The sequence below is a fragment of the Podarcis bocagei genome, assembly GCF_964188305.1.
Source record: "Podarcis bocagei genome assembly, chromosome: 2".
Taxonomy (NCBI): Eukaryota; Metazoa; Chordata; class Lepidosauria; order Squamata; family Lacertidae; genus Podarcis; species Podarcis bocagei.
In genome coordinates this window covers 92,277,962-92,294,848 of record NC_138126.1, presented here as the reverse complement: position 1 = coordinate 92,294,848, position 16,887 = coordinate 92,277,962, and the positions used below count along the sequence as shown (strand labels likewise).

Genomic DNA, 16,887 nt, shown 5'->3' with positions numbered 1-16,887 from the left:
GATCGTTTGCATATAGAGAGGCTTTGACGCACAGATCTGAGGTTGGCAGGCTGAAAATGAAAGCAGCCCTTTTTAATAAGCATTAATGGGAAAGGGATTAATTGGGGAGTGGAGAGCCACTTGGCATGCCTGGCGTGTCTCTCTCTGCCAACCAGCACGATGGGAAAGGGGGCCTTGGGGGGGCACATGGGGTTAGGCTGGGCGTGGGGGAGGCTGGCTCAGCGAGGAGAGATCTAAAGCTCTTCTTCTGCTTCACTGCAGAAGGCGGATGGAATCTTAAAACTGCCTCAGATACCATGGAAATTGCAACCACCACATGTAGGCGCTATCGGAGAATAGATTTGCAGCAATTTTTAATGAGGTGGTCCGGAGCAAAACAACAGAGCCTCTGCTAACCAAGGGTGCAATTGTGTTGACTATTTAAGGAGTCCTGGGCGCTCCTTTTTATTTTTAATGAAAACCTAAACTTCTTTCAATTTTGGAAACCGATAAAATGTGTGCATTTGTTCATTTCTCTTCCGCAATAATTGTTCAGCTCCACTAGGCACATGGAAGGGCATAAAGATATAAAGAGTAATGACACCCTGTTGCTTCCTAGCTGCCTGTCCTTCCCTTGTACACCAACCTGTCTCCCTGGCTTCTGAGATTACACCAACCATTGCCCACAAAAATAATTAAACTCACCTTCATTGCCATAAGGGCTAGAAACCCGCCCCCCCACCCTCTGCTAATCTCAGGCTACTGAATTTAATGCTCCTTGCAGAGCACACACAAAACCATGGTGTATATATACACACAGCACAGGCAGAAAACCACGTAGAGCAACTGCCCTGCACTTCTATTAGTTTTTGTGATGGCTCACGCTAGGAAATAAAGCCCGTCAAAATGAGACTTCTCCAGAGCTCAGGAAGGGGCCAGTTCTGTCACACGGGGCCATTTCAATTTCCTGCCGGAAAGGCTGTTTTTGTTCACAGGATGCAAGCTGGGAAGTGGCGTGTGGCATGCAAAGCAACGCAGGGTGGGGTGAGGGTGCCTTTTTATCTCAGCGCATTTCCAGGTGGAAATGCTTGCTTGCATGGATATCAGCCGGGGAAAGTAAGGTGCTGGAAAAGTGGCTTCCTGGAGCCTAGCGTGTGCCCCTGCGGCGGCGTTTGCCTAGCTACCACCACACCAGCCACCCTTTCAAACACTACAACGGGTTGCCATGGAGATGGCTGCAATGTCACACGGCGGAGCAAAGCAGTGCAAGTCTGAGACTTGGGAATGAACATGGGGGATTGGGGGGCTGGCCTCTCCTGTCTCCCACCTCTGCTCTTCCAGAATGGGGAATGGGGTTAATGCAAATTCCCCACCTCATAGGAAGCAATAGCTGCAAGGCGCCACTGTAACAGGGTGTCAACAGCCCTGGGAACACCTCTGTTGGGCTGAGGGTGTGACAAGTGAACTAGTTATTATCTGTTTATTAGCAAAATATCTGTCATTATGAGGGAAGGGAGGGAAGGTTTGTGCATTGCCAGGATCTGTGGGGGAATACAGATGTCTACTCTGTGGAGCTCCTTAGCAGTAGAGGTTTGGCAAGAACCATTCCTGAAACGTGAAAACTGTATTATTTAGACAGTCCTTCACAATCTGCATTTCTCTTTTTAACCAACCAATATCTATTCATGCTTTGGATTATGTTTCACGCATACTTCTACAGATTTTATATTTTTGTGTGATATATTTTATGAAGGCGCAGATTATAATATTTAAATAAATATAAGTCACTCGCCAACTAGGCAAAAATACAGAGCACACATTACAGTGGGCCACACAATCACTCACACACCCAAGCACTGTTCAGTGTGTGATGAGATGAGCTCTTCCACTCAACCCAACACTGTACCCAGAACTGGATGTCTTGAGCAGGCAACACGCAAACAGATGTAGCCTTCATTTCCTTCCCCCTGAGATATCTTTATGAGGAAGATCACTTTTGGGTCGTCCACCACTGAACGAGAGTTTTAACACAAGTCACATGTTCAAATGTGACACACTTTATCCTCTGCCAGATGACACTTGCCCAGATTTTAAAATGCAACGGAAACCACCTTGGACAGCGCAATCTGTGGCCCCAACTAACACAAGGCATTCTGCAAATCTGGTGATGGGCGGTTTGCCGACTAAGTGACAGGTAGAACCAGCAATAATGGATGGGCCACTCAGACAGATGGAGCATCTGACTTTGCTCCAGTTCCATTGGCAAGGGGAGATCTCCCATAATGATTGCTTTTGCCCCTGAAGTGGCACCCATTGCTGTCGACACAGACTTCCAAGGTTTTTTTGGAATACGGCGTGGAGTTCAACTGAGGCCATCCTCCAGAAGGCACCACTGAGAAAACTTGCTTCATTTAGTTCTCTCCCTGCATAAGGTCCTCTAAGCACAAGCTGTAGAGGTCCACATGCACTGGAATAAATTTAACTTTGCAATCTCTAAGCCACTTTACTCTACTAAAGCCTGTTTGACATGCTCCGGCCCCTTAATGCAGCAGCCTTTTTGGTTAACAGCTGTCAGCTTCATTCTGGCTCCAAAAGTGTCACTGGCTCCACCAGCTTGCGTGCCGCACAGAGGACAAGTCCAGGTGTCATCACTCTAATTCCATAAAGATTTTGCCAGCATCTGAGATTTCCTTATATTCTAAGCACAACTCATCTCAAAGGGCTCTTAACCTTTCCAAAACACACTTTCTGCTTGCTGGTTGTTTCAAGGCACTTCTTCTGTTCTCCAAATATAACAAAACAATGCAGATGTGGTTCGGGAATAGGGATGACCAAGCCTTATTCTATGGACCAAAAAGCCCAGCTGATGCACTTCAAAACTCAGAAAACTGGAGCCAAGCCAGGATATGTTTCCATATTTTCACACAAGCTCTGGCAGCACTGCACAATACTCAAAGGAAAATACTGGCCTGAAGATCTGTGGTGCTAGCTAACAGCAGCTGCTCCAGTTTTGGTCATGCTGTGATAGCAGCTGTTGATCCTATCACAGGTACTAGATAACAGCATCATAGCTGTTTCTCTTCCTACCTCATTGGTAAAGACTGGAGTCTCTCCAAATAAAGACTGGATGTGTATGTCCAATTCTCCAGGAAACAATGGGGTTTTGTTGGCAAGAAAATATCCAAACACATAGAATTATATGTGCGGCAGAACAAATAGGCTTAACAAGCAAACACAGAAAAGCATGAGAGATAGCCAGGATACACAAGCGAAAGTGCTTCTTCACACGATGCAAAAATAATTAAAGAATGTGTGGCCATGCAACTAGTGAGTGCAACAGGGATGGGGAAACTGTAGACTTACAAATGTTGTTAGACTACAGCTTCCATCATCCCTGACCACTGGACAGGCAGGCTGGGGTTGATGTGAGCTGGAGTCCAACAACATCTAGAGGGCACTAGGTTCCCTATTCATCTTGTAGATGGCTTTTAAAAATTAAATAAATTTATGAATGAATTCCATAATTATCAGTGGATAGGAGCAATAATAGTTTTATGGAACGTCTGCATTCAGAGACAGAGTATCACTGAATGCCAATTGCTAGAAGCAGGTGAGAACAATGCCCAACTGGTGTGCATCCCAGAGGCATCTCGTTCATCATTGTGAGAAGTGGGTTACTAGAGTAGATGAACCTTTGGTCTGATTTAGCTCAGTTCCTCTTATGGAAATCCTACTCAGCAGCTTAGAGGCAAAGCAGCAAAACAATTCTTCCTATCTCTGTTCTGTCTTGACTTATTCAACACTTTTATGTGCGCTTTTGCTTTTCTGAATACTATCCGGAAAAACAAAGGGGCAGAAACCAGTGCAAAGACACCCACTAGTACAATGTGGATTCCTCCTCTCCACCCAAAATCCACTCTGGGGGGTTAAGAGAACCCCCAGAGCAACACAGGTGTGTGTGTGTGTGTGTGTGTGTGTGTGTGTGTGTGTGAAATCATTCCATTGGACAAGCAGAAATGCTCACACTGATGGAATGATCATATTCGCACAATGCTTAATTCCACCTGAAGTTTGTAACAGGGCAAAGTCGAATTCAGATTTAGCAATTATCACATTTGGAGCCCGCCACAATATACTTGTTCAAGGCTCCCTGGCTGCAGAATGTGCACAGATCAGAAGAAGCAATATAGACAGGGCTCTCCTTGAATGAATGCATGCAGATCAGGGGCAGAATTTGTTACCTCCAAACCTATGCATGTTCAGCAGCCACATGATAAAGGAAAGCACGAGTGAGACTGAAATGTCTGTTGCAACAGTGTCTCCAAATTTCTTAATAAACATTCAGAACCCGCTCCTGGATATTTTGTAAATTCAGAGATACGTACCTTGCTTGTAGTACCTCTGCTGGCCTGACCGGGCATCTGGGCCACAGCAGTGGGAATAATATAGCTAATTCAATTTGAGCCCAAGTTTTTGAAGCAGGTCAAGTTCACAGTTGGCTGAGTTGGCTAGAATTCCAGATTCCAGGGCTTGGAGTTTGGTTTTCTACTCTGCCCTTCAGAGTAGAAACAGCAGCAACAACAACAATGGGTGTTGTGGTGCCTTAAAGATTAACAAGTGCAAACGTGCCAAAGACCTCTAATCCTCTAGAAGTGATCCAGAAGCCCTGTGTCTCCAGGTTCCTTGCCATGCCTTCTCAAGAAGAAGATGGAAAGACCACATGGGGGAAAGGATGGGGCACTGCATTCCTCAAAGGCAAAGCTCAGATTTTACTCGCAGGTCAGAAGAAGAAAAAACTTGATCGCAAATCCTGGCTCCTTTTAGCCACCCATATAAGAAGCAGAGTGTGTGCCCCGCTCCCCGTCCCAACTACAACAATGCCCTTTTGGCTGGCTAGTTGTAGGGGGAAGCACTGATGTGGAAGTTGCCACAGGTCAGCTGCTGCGCAGAACCCAGAGGAAGGGACTGAGCAAGTGAAATGGGAAGAAACCCCTACAGATGTGCTACGTTGTGGAATTGAGTGACACCTGTTACTTCAACAAAAGAATCAGAACACAAGTGATAAGTCTGGATGGCAGCATGCTCAGCTAACACATCCACATGTTCTCCTTCCGTTCGCACAACCTTTCTTTGGGAAAGAGATGCCAATGCCCTTGAGATACTGGGAAAGGTGGAGGCAAGTCCAGCACTGGCTTCCACTAAATTCTGATGATTGGAAGACAAATGTGGGAGCCTCGTCTGCTTGCATGGCTGCTGTGTCCCTGCTCCTGCTGTGGCCTGGAGCAAGGGCTCACCCTATTCAGTGCACAGTGGGGTGGGGGGAGACAGACTTACAATGGAAAGCTCTGGCAAGCGCTAGTCATTAATGCCTTATCTTCGAGAGCAGCCTCACACCGGGAGCTTCAAACTTCACTCTGCTCCCAGCTCTTTCATCCCACCGCCAGAGACACAAAACAGCAGTGTCAGCAGCAGGAGCCTCGTGCATGTGTGTGCATTCTAAGGCAAGCACGGCTGCAATGCTTCCCTCGGCCTTCATCCAGCTCAGGGTGGCTGAAAGAGTCGGGAGCTGCTAGGCTTGCAAGATTGTGCGAAGGCGAGTCACCCCTGGCCACACAAAAGGGACAGAGCCGTGCCACGTTTTATTCCATTCCACACTTCACCAGCCTCTCCGTCTGCTCTGGGGTGGTGTAAGGAAAGGGGGACACTTCTTCTGAAAGGGGAATACTTGCTGTTGAAGTCACAACCTGCAGCAGGGGTGCATGCAGTTGCACGGGTGCAAGGGTGCGCTTGCAGTCCAATCATGTCCCTACAATTTTTTGTGCAGCTCAGATGGACAAAGGAAGAGAGTAATACCACAGTGGTGCAGGGAGTTCAGAATCAGTCACCTGATTATCTCCAAAACTAACCCACTGATGGTACCTCGGGTTACAGACACTTCAGGTTGCAGACGCTTCAGGTTACAGACTCCACTAACCCAGAAATAATACCTCGGGTTAAGAACTTTGCTTCAGGATGAGAACAGAAATCACGCAGTGGCAGCACGGCAGCAGCAGGAGGCTCCATTAGCTAAAGTGGCATCTCAGGTTAAGAACAGTTTCAGGTTAAGAACAGACCTCCGGAACGAATTAAGTTCTTAACCCGAGGTACCACTGTATTTGTGAGTGCTACACTGTCACAGTTGCTGTTGCAAGCTGCTGAGAAGGAGGCAAGCCAGATCTGGTATGTCCAAGCTAAACCACTGTTTCTCGCTCACCCTGCACTTTCTGCTAGTCAGCTATTATGCTCCTTAGCTTTAACTCAGGTTCTCCAGGACTTTGGCCTGCCTGCAGCATCTCCCACATGTTCTGCCTTAGAGGTGCTCTGAAACATGGATTTGCACATAATCCTTGGCCATTTTCGAAGTACTGTAACAAAATGCCGGAATGCAATGAATAGCACTTGGTCCCTTTTTACCTGTATTGTGCCTGGAAGTGGTTCTGCACAAAGCTCTGGCCCTTTAGTGGCTGGGCGGCTGGCTGAGCACTTGCATTATTGGAGCCCTCTTCCTGCCCAGATGGAAGCTGCAGAGAAAATAAGAGAGCACAGTTGAGTTACAGGACTGGGGAGCCTGCCCCCCCCCTCCAGATCTTGTTGGACTACAACTCCCGACATTCCACCTGCCACTGAAAACACTTCCCAAAACAAACATTCTCCCAATGGACACTCAGCCAAATCCGCCATCATAGTTCTGCCTTCTGAACACTGTTTTAAAATGTGGGTTCTTCCAGCTCGTTGTCCCTGCTTTCCTCCCACCTTCTCTCCCTGCCCTTCCATCACTACCACATTTCTCTCGCTTTTTCACATCTCCCACTCCCTTTCAGCAGCAAAATCACATCTAAAAGGGGAAATAGAGAGAGTTGGTTAGGTGACCGTGTTTGCTAACAGGCATTTAAAAAAAAAAAAGAATTCTGGCAGGGTTCTGTTTTGATGGGTTTTCATAAACATACACATTTTTTTGTCCTGCTCTGTGAAGTTGTTTGGATGAGAGAAGAGGGTGCAAAAGCTCAATTACCAGCTTCAAGGTGTTTGGGAATCTTTCACTCTCTCCTCATTAAATCAGGGAGAAGCAGGCTGAGCCAGCACCTGCCAGTCCCAGAACAGGACAAACACATTTTGTTGCACAGAGTGTGACAACAAAGAAATAAAAAAAATATCTGCAAATAAAGCAGGCTGGTTGGTCTCCCTAGGGACTAGAAAGGGACACCTGGTCAAGCCCTATTCTTAGTAGAATGTATACTAAGCCGAAGCATGCAAGCAACTTTTGCCACCCGAGTCCAGGACCAGTCAGTGGAATCCTATACTATAGCCTTCCATGTGGATGGACCAACATTCCCATCAACCATTGGCCACTGGCTTATGGAAGAACAGGTCCCCCACCCTTGCTACATTACCATTGTTCTGCGGCTATTGTTTCCAACAAACTGTTTCTGCATAGTCAAGGCTCCATTTTGCAATGGAAGCATATGCCAGTGACACTTCTGCCTGGGGCTTACACAAACACACTAATCTAAGTGCTACCAGCATGGGAAGTCACTGTACAATCTGGGAGATCTGCACGGTTGTCCCTTGCTGTGACACGGCACTCTGAGCATGCAAGCAGGCTTTTTCAGCAGCCGCTGCTGGGCTGTAATAGTAATCTGAATTGGGCCTCAGTGACCTCACGGCTCAGGAAGCAAGGCTGCCCGCACCTGCCCCCTCCTATTAAGACAAAGGAGATTTAACATTTTAATGGATTTCTCAAACGTAGCAGGATGGAAGGAAAAGAATTCATGATGCTATTAATCAAACCATTTGCCCTGTCTGGAAAAGTGCCCCCCCTATGAAAGCAAAGGCGAGAATTTCTCTTGATACGCAAGGAAGAACAACAGAATAGGAGGGTAATAGCTCCCAGACTCTAGGAAGCAAGGAGATTTCCCTAAAATGGGAGTTGATCTCCTAACATGGTGACACATTGGCTCAAAGAGAAGTGCAAGAACTCAGTTATCTATTCTGTATTTTAATGAATGCTTTGTCATCTTTCAAATCATGCTGTTAGCCACACAAGATGAGTTTTTTATTATTGATAAAGTGAAGTAAACATTTTTAAAAATTAAAGAAAAACCTAATGGTTATGTTCTTTGGAAGATTATTATTAGGGGATCCTCCAAGCAAAAGTTCACAATTCTGGACAATGTATTTGAAAGATCTCTTGCTCCTATCAAGTCCCCCTTGCCATGCAAAGAAGCAGAAGAGGGTGTTGGGTGTGCTGCAGAGTAAAATTCATGCAAGTAAACAATGAAGCCCATGAGAACAGTATGATTCTTGACTGCACCTCACACTTCCTGCAATGCAAAGGGTCCCTCTAGAAGCATCTCACTGTGGTAAGGCTTCTCAGAAGGTTGGTAGCTTGGACACTGTTGACCTAATATTGGTTCTCATGATGAGACCTGAGTAGAGGGGACTTATTCCAAAGGACTATCAGGAGAATTAAAGTGCAAGGTGCCATACTCTTAAGGGTGTACCAAGATCCTTTAAGATTCTCCTCACTTCTCTATTACATTTTTTCCTGGACTGTCATTTGTTGAGGTGGGGAGGGGTGAAGATGGCTATTCCACCCCTCCATTTTATCAAGTCCTTAAACTTTGGCATTCCTGTGTTGTGGAAACAGCCTCAGCCATCAAACAGCTGCCACAAACAGCAGAGAACTAAAGCCGCCTTCACTTCATCAGATGCAAAAGAGGACATGGGTCCTGCACCTTTAAAGTAGACAATTCCCACTTCTCCACTAGAACACCAAGATGCATGTCCTCTCTTGCATCTGACCACCAGCACTCCTAAAGGGTCACAGAAGAGTTTAGCCTTTCTGCATGGCCCACATTCCATAAGAAGAACTTTCTCCTAAGGGAGAATTCAAGAGATGAAACTTAGCTGAGTGTGGGTGCAGCCACCCTCCCAACACCAGCATTGCTTAATGCTTATTTGGGTGGAGCACGTTTGGAACTCTGCAGATGTGCCAATGAAGCCCACATGCCCACCCCACCCACACGCCCAACCCCACCGCCATCCTGCCCCATCCAGCTAAGCTGCAACAATGCCAGTGTACAGATGGCAGATCCACCATCACCTGAGTCACTACAGCATGCAGAAGACCTTACGCTGCAGAGAGGCAAGTCACACCGACATCTACCCAAGAGGCGTCTTCTACAACGGTCACCTCAGAACCAGAGAGTGCTGTCACTTGAGCCAGTCCAGGGATGACTCAAAAAACAGGAACACCCTGGCACCTGAACAGAAAGCAAATCATGCCCCACTTTTTTAAAGGTCCAGGTAGGTAAGCACAGAGAGGAGCTGTGTCATTTCCATTGAGAGATCAGCTGGCTTCCTGAATTATTTCCACCCCACCTGGTCATTATAAGAACTATAATTTAAAATACTGCTGCCTGAGATTATTTTTTCCTCCTCCCTCCCCATTCACAGGAACATAGGAAACTACCTCATACTGAGTCAGTGTTTAATACATAATACAGTACTTATCTGGCCGGATCTGGAACTTCACAATATCTGGACATGGCTTCAATTTTGCATCTGAATTTGATACATTTTTTCCTAGCTCTGACTATGTCAAGCCGGGGTGTACCACTCCAGACTGCAAATTGGGAGCTCACACAACTGAATGCGGAGGATTTCCGCACCTTAAAGTGTTCCCTTCTGACCAGGGAATAGACACTTGCTGTCACAGACTGGCTGGAGGAACCAGCTGGGAAACCCTCAAGGGAAGGCGGCTCAGAGCCAGGGGATTGGTGGTGGGATAACGATGAGTGGTCAGAGGGTGAAGACTTGGAGAAGCTGTCTGAGGCTGAAGAGGTAACAGGGATTAAGTGAGGGAGGAGTTGGAGAGACTGTTGCAAAGAGAAGTCCAGAATCAGAGGCAAAAGCTCAAACAGGAGAGGAGGGAGGCCAAGAGGCAGAGATGAATCTGGCTGTTGAAGATACACAGGTGTCTCCCTCTCCTGCTGCAACAAGCTCCCCTCCCCCATGGTCTCCTAGAACCAGGAGAACCAGGAGAAAGTGGGCAGAGGAGAAGTTAGCTTCATACAGGCATAGTGTCAGAGTGCTTGGGGAAAACCCTGGAGAGAAGGGGACTTAGGCAGCTGTGGGGAGGTGGGGACCTTCAGTCTCTGCAACTGCTTCATGGGGACAAGACCTGCCAGAGAAGAGTTGCTCTGCTCAGCTGGCCTGACATCCTGTGCAAATGCTTTTCTTTCTTTCTTTTTTTCTAGTAAAGAGTTAACTCCAATTTGCTCAATGTACTTTCCTGCTGGCTCGCTCCTGTCACTTACTTAGACCCTTAAATATATCCCCTGTTGAATTAAGTCTCATGGATGCCCCTTATACCACTGGGCAGTTATGTCTTGCTTCATTTTATTGCTTAGATACAACTTTGGGTTGCAAGAAAACAGTGGCTGGTGACAACTTATGAAACTGACTTTTGTATGCTTAGCAAAGCTTTGCCTGGAGATACAATCTCCAAAACAACCTTTGGGAGTTTAGCCAAGATTAGCCCAAAATTACACAATTACGGGAGGTCACTGCTGAATGCCACTTTGTGTTTGCTCCCTTTCAAAGGGGACTTTCTGTCTTCCCGTCAGCTTGACCCACATCCAACACAACCGAGCTACAGGTGCGTAGGTGAGAAGGGGTTGGGTTACTGCCTGGCCGCGGGCCCATAACAATTGTTCCATTCCTGGAACAAGACGGAGTGTCCTTTCCTTCTTGAAATTGCATAACACCTTTAGCTTAAGGCAGTTTAAGTCAGCTCTAATACTTTGTGCAGAGGTGTACCTAGGGTCCCTTGCACCTCCAGCAAGGAGCTATATTGGTGGGACACAGACCCCCGGGGAAAAAATCTAAGGAGCAGGCAATGTTGCCTGGACAGGAGGAACATGCCTCTTCAGGGCTGGATGTGGCTCTCTGCCTGCAAGCCACTCCAATGGCCACTTTCCTTTCCTCCTGCAGCAGTAGCAGCTTTTCCTGCTGGAGATTCCTTCTGTAGGCAAAGCAGCGACTGGGTTTCTGAGCCAGTGGGGGCACTCCAGATGTCATGAGAGGACTCCAATACCTGACAGGTGATTTTTGTGTCCCACCACCTGGGCCTGCACCCCTGGTAGGGGCTGGTTTTGCCAACCCCTAGGTACACCTCTGACTTTGCGATTACTTCTTTCATCTTGCCTGTTTGTCATTCCACTTCCAAATAAACAGCCTCTAATCAGAGCCGTAGCTTGGGGGGGGCAGATTTTGCCCTGGGTGAAGCCTCCAAAGGGGCACCAGCCTGTGTGTATGCAAAGACACCGGGGGGGGGACAAAACTGGGTCTTTGACCAGGGTGAAAATGAGCCTAGTTTCATCCCTGCTTTAATAAAATTACTCCTGATCTTGCCTACTGATTCATGGTGCATGGCCCCAATCTTAGAAACTTAACCACCAGCTTTGCATGCTGTGGTGATCCTAAATATTAAAGGTTTGAAAATACAAATGCACCCACTAAGAGACAAGGGATGCCTAGCCCTCTCAGACTCCAATGTGTTTCCAGGATGGTCTACCTGCTTGGGTTTCTTAACTAATAGATGTCAACAAAATCTTGGTTTGAAGGCTCCTTTGGCTGGGGCTTGCTCATTCCCTATTGTCAAAGCCAAACTACATAACACCTTTCAATCACATGGGTTGCCCTTGAGTGCAAGGCTCACAAGAGTTTTCTTCCACCAAGAGCCAGCATGGCGGACCAATACAGATCAGGAACCTGGGATGGGGGTGGAGAAGCAGCAGTGGCAGAAACAGCTTACAATGACCGTGGTACGTGTCGGCAGTAGCAGTGACAACCTGCAAGGCCTCATGGCGGTGGCACAATCACCACCACGACAAGGCTTTGCAGGCGGCTGCCACTTCTGCCGCTGCCCACTCCTGTGGCGAGGCTTCGCAGGCTGCTGATTATTGTGCCACTGCTGCCAGGCTGCTGCTTCTGCCCTTTCCCTGCCATTGTTGATTCTGCCGTCACCAGGCTGCTACCACTTCTGTCGCCTAGCAGGTCTGCTGGCAGTCTGGCAGTCCCAGATTATTTGTATTCACTATGACTCACCACCATACGCTGGCTTGCCCTGAATACCACCATTTGGTAGCCAAGCCCAAAACCCAAAGTCCTATGGGGATGCATTTTGGCTTGCCTGCTGCTGATAGTGTCCATGAGGTGATTGATAATATCATCATTTATCAGTTTTATACCCTTATGTAGCAGCATTTGCCAGGACATTGTCCTGCTCATCTCTGAGTGGTGCCTTCCTTATTTCAGATATCATGATATGGCAATATATTGCGATGTTTAGCTGGTGATATATCACAATATTGAAAACCAGTTGTCGCCCAGCCCTAATAAGCAGTACATTTGTTATAATGATGAAACAGATGGCACAGGCTGAGTGGAGAGACAAGTATCCATTAGTACACCACAAGCTGTTGCCTGAAATGGTCAAAGTCCTCCAGTAAAAAGAACTGAAGGCTTGATCTTTACTACAGCTCCATATGCTAGTTCCCATCAAAGTGAGGTGTGGTATCAGCATAGGCGCCGACTCCATGGGGCCTGAGGGGGCCCGAGCCCCCTCAAAAATTCGTTGGGGGGCTCCGCCCCCCCAATAATCTCTGGCGCCCCTCCAGCAGAGCGCCACCGCCACCCCTCCCCCAGCCCAAAATGCACAGGGTCGGGCTGCATGCCTCCTGCCCTCCCTCCCAAGCAAAAGCTCCACCCAATTTCCTTCAGAGCTGATTAATAGGCGCAGCACACTCTCCCCTATTCGCTCACGAGGAGGCGATGCCACTTTATCTGCATATTCATGAGCTTATTTATTATTCATGAGCTTTCGCGGGCTCCCCCAATATTTTTTATAAGTCGGCGCCCCTGGGTATCAGGATACCATCTTTCCTGTGCAACTCCCTGCCCTTGAGGCTTACTACTCCACACAACAACACATTGTTTATCCCCTTGCCTTTCAATTATCATTCTGTTCCTTGGAGTCTATCGTTATACACTTTTACATGTGGCTGCCGCCTTTGAAAGGCATTTGGATACTGCAGGTGGTACAGAATGCTGTTAGCAGGCCACTGCTGAGGGCCAGCACTGGCTGCCAGTTTGTTTCTGTGCACATCCAAAGTGCTGCTTTTAAAGCTCTAAAACAGAGGTACCTTACCTATGGCCTTCCATATGCTGTTGGACTACAACTCCCATCATCTTTGGCCATTGACCATGCTGACTGGGGCTGATGGGAGTTGGAGTCCAGTGACATCTGGAGGGCTACTGGTTCCCCAGTCCCTGCTGCTTGTTCCCATATGATTACGCCTGCCCGTGGAGGTCCTCAGGAGTTGCATACGCAGGACAGGGCCTTCTTCGTTGTAGCAACCAGCCTTTGGGAGATTCTTCTCTGTCAATTTTCAAGAAACTGGTGGAGATCATCCTGTTTTAACAGGCCTGCATCATGGGCTGATCTGCTCCCTTGCCAGATTGTTGGTTATTGCTGATGCCAACTGCTTCTGCCTCTCAATTTTATGCTGCTTGATTTTATTGTGTTTACTGTTTTACCAATACATCACACAAATATGCACATATTGTACTTTGTAATTGTCACATGCTGCTTTGGGAGCTGCTCTGGCCAAACAATGGCTTCTACATTCAAATACAAATAAATAAATATAAATGCAAAGTATGTGCGCAAACAGCATGTCAGCTGCTGTCAGCAAGATGCATTAGTCAGCTTACCAAATTACAGCCCATCCACGTTTTAACAACCAGGCTGATAACGCCAGTTATACTAGCTAATTACTACACAGCAAGAGGTAATTTGGGCGCATTGCAGCTGAACACAAACACCCCCACCTGCCTGCATTTTACATGCGTATGTGAGCTTGTGCATACACACACAGTGGGAGCGAGGTTGCGGGGCTGATGATAGCTGGCGTCTGCATGGGATTACTGGCCTGGAATGACGACTCTCACTGAAAAGGAACTTTAAGGTGGTCTTTAGCCAAATTCTCTTAACTTTTTAATCTGACATGATAGCTACCACTATGCAAATACCTAAGAGTACGCATATGTCCCAGCGCGTTCAGGGCAACCCCGCCCACCTCACTTGAGTAGTCGGGTCTTTTTCCACAGCTCCTTTCCCTCAGGTTCCAGGTAATAATAATAATTTATATGCCACCCATCTAACTGGGTTGCCCCAGCCACTCTGGGCAGCTCCCAACAAAAAAATAGTAAAAGCACAATACAACATCACACACTAAAAGCTTCCCTGAACAGGACTGCCTTCACACACCAAGAGCCTAGCACACAACACACCAAGGCTCCACAAAAAAGCATGTAAGGGCTACACACATTTTCAAGCACCTACTAAACTGTGAAAGCTGTGTGCTATCCAGAAAGAAAGGTGTGTGGAACAAGTGCCGTCATGGGTTCCACAATGCCATTCAGGGAACTTCCCTCAAAACAAAGCCCTTGTCAGAGCCAGTGGAATCAGGAAGGTCACTGTGCACAATGGACAGTGTCTGGAAAAGCAGAGATTTTCCACACAGAGAGAAAATGCCCGGCCTTAATCTGGTCACTTTTAGGTGGAAGGCCCAATGGCTTCTTCTCAGCCATCAGAATCTAGAACGACCAGCTCTAGGACAAGGATGAGGAGCCTGCAGCATTCCCTAGTGTTGCTGGACTACAATTCCCATCATCCCTCATTACTGGATGGGGAGTCATCGAGTCCAACAACATGAGGTTTCTCACCCCTACTCTAAGAGAATATAGGTGGCCAGTCCATGATTCCTGCTCTCACAGAAATGAAGAGCCACTGAGAGAAAAAACCATGCTTCAAGAGAACAAGATAGGAATCTGCTCAAAGAGAGGGCCAGAAGCGCACAGAATAAATATTAAGCGAAAGTTTTAGCAGGAAGTTTAGTTCATGACTTGGTGTCTTTTAAGTTCGTACAGCTTGTTCCATTTCGGTCACGTATGTTTTGGCTGGCAAAAAGAACAACAACTCGCAAACTTGGTTCCCTGTTGTACAAAGAAACAGCTGCAGAGAGTTATTAGATATAACTACTTTTGTTCAGAGTTGCTGAACAGGTAGGTGGACCATCCGAGTCCTGGAAATGGCTCAGGGTGGCTGCTTTAATGACCACCAACATTGCTACGCTGCCTCCAGTCTAAAGAACCTAAGCTGTGTCAAGTCTTTAATATCACTCTTTATAAATGATGTTACTCATTACAGCAGAATTATAGCCAGTCCTGAGCTGTGTGTCACACCTAGCACCCCAGATGCTCTAGATTCCATGGTTGGTTCTCCAGTCCATGTATCTATCGAAAGTGACCTCTTAGAGGCTTAGGTTGCTACTTACACCGAACTCTCCCTCCATTAGATACAAACACTAAGATCCGGCCTATACTTATTTTAAAAAATAAATAAAAACAGCCTGTTCCTGGTACCTTATGCCCATCATCTCCATCAGGTGTACCACCTTCTCCAAGCAGTTCTTCTGCCTGGTGTGGTCCATCCATGGGGACGGCGCCAGGTTCAATCCCCAGCATCTCCAAGTAGGATTGGAAGAGACCCAATAAAAAGGAGCCAAATAAAAAGGCTGAGATGGTAACTGGAGTAGTGAAGCTACCAACAGATGGGGAGCCTTTTTGGGGGGTGGAGGCTGTGTCGTGGCCACTTTTGTAGGAGAGCAGAAATTAACCCGCAGTGGTTTCACTACCTAAGCTGTTGGCCTCAGAGTCCCAAGGACTCCCCGCTTCTTTTTAAAGGCTGAGCACATCTGCTTTTACTGTCTGTCTGTCTGTCTGTCTGTCTGTCTGTCTGTCTCTCTCTCTCTCTCTCTCTCTCTCTCTCTCTCTAAAAGGCTTATCTCAAGGTTCCTCCAGCCCTGGAGCTCTTGCTGAGTGACTGCATGGAATCAGAGCTCCCACTCTACAATTGAAGAATCCACGTGGGTGCGAAAGTATCTACCCCACCCCCCTTTCTTCCTCCGAGACTGAATTAGCAGCTTGGGAAGGAAGCCCTGCATAAGCCACGCATTGTGAGAGTGCCAATGCAATCAGGCCAAGGGAAGGATCAGTGATGGCTAATGAATTCTACCATCTGCCCAGGGTAGAGGTGGCTATTTAAAGGATGTGAAGCAATGATGTGGCGGGGGCCAGGCCAATGCATTTTGGCACCTGTGATGAATAGCAAAATGGTGGCCCCCTTCGCCACCACAGAAGAAGAGGTGAGTGAAGATCTACATCAGGAACAAGATGGGAATAAAGATCTACATCTGCTGCCCCGTGGATCCTGCCACCTGAGGCAGTTGTCTCTCCTTGCCTCGTGGGTGGGCCAGCACTGAATGCAGTTCTCCTGCATCTGGGAATGCAGCTGGGGCAGCTGTGCTTTCTGAACCCAGGGCGTGGCCAGAGAAGTAGGCATGCAGCTGGCACGAGAGCATGGGGCTTGGCATGTTTCTGGGTCCCGACAATGTGGTGATGGGTGTTCCCATAGAAGAAATGGCCTGCTAAAGTCTTCCTCAAACTTAGGTCTCCAGATGTTGTTGGACTACAACTGCCATCAGCCCTATTTAGCAGGGCCTGCAGACAGGAATGTTGGGAAATGTAGTCCAACAACAGCTGGGGACACAAGTTTGAGAAACACTGCCTTAGGGGGACAAAGGGAGTGGCTCCGTGCCAGAGGGCAAATGGCAGGGGCCCCTCCCTCAACTCAGAATTAGTTAGAAACACAAGAGCATTTGAAGTAGAGTTTTAGAGTTGGAAGGAGAGGAGCTGTTTTTAGAATTGCATTTTGCTGGGGTGTGAGGAAAAAGTTGCAGT

At 47.4% G+C, this 16,887-nt stretch overlaps 1 protein-coding gene across 2 annotated transcripts in view; it reads right to left on the bottom strand.

Moving 5' to 3' along the window:
• The window catches only part of USP43 (ubiquitin specific peptidase 43), a 91,442-nt gene that overhangs the window by 42,334 nt on the left and 32,221 nt on the right, over nucleotides 1-16,887 (bottom strand). For both annotated transcript variants that reach the window (XM_081184445.1, XM_081184446.1), the window contains one exon: nucleotides 6,433-6,539. In XM_081184445.1, the coding sequence (XP_081040571.1) occupies nucleotides 6,433-6,539 (107 nt within the window). The remainder of the gene's footprint in view (nucleotides 1-6,432; nucleotides 6,540-16,887) is intronic.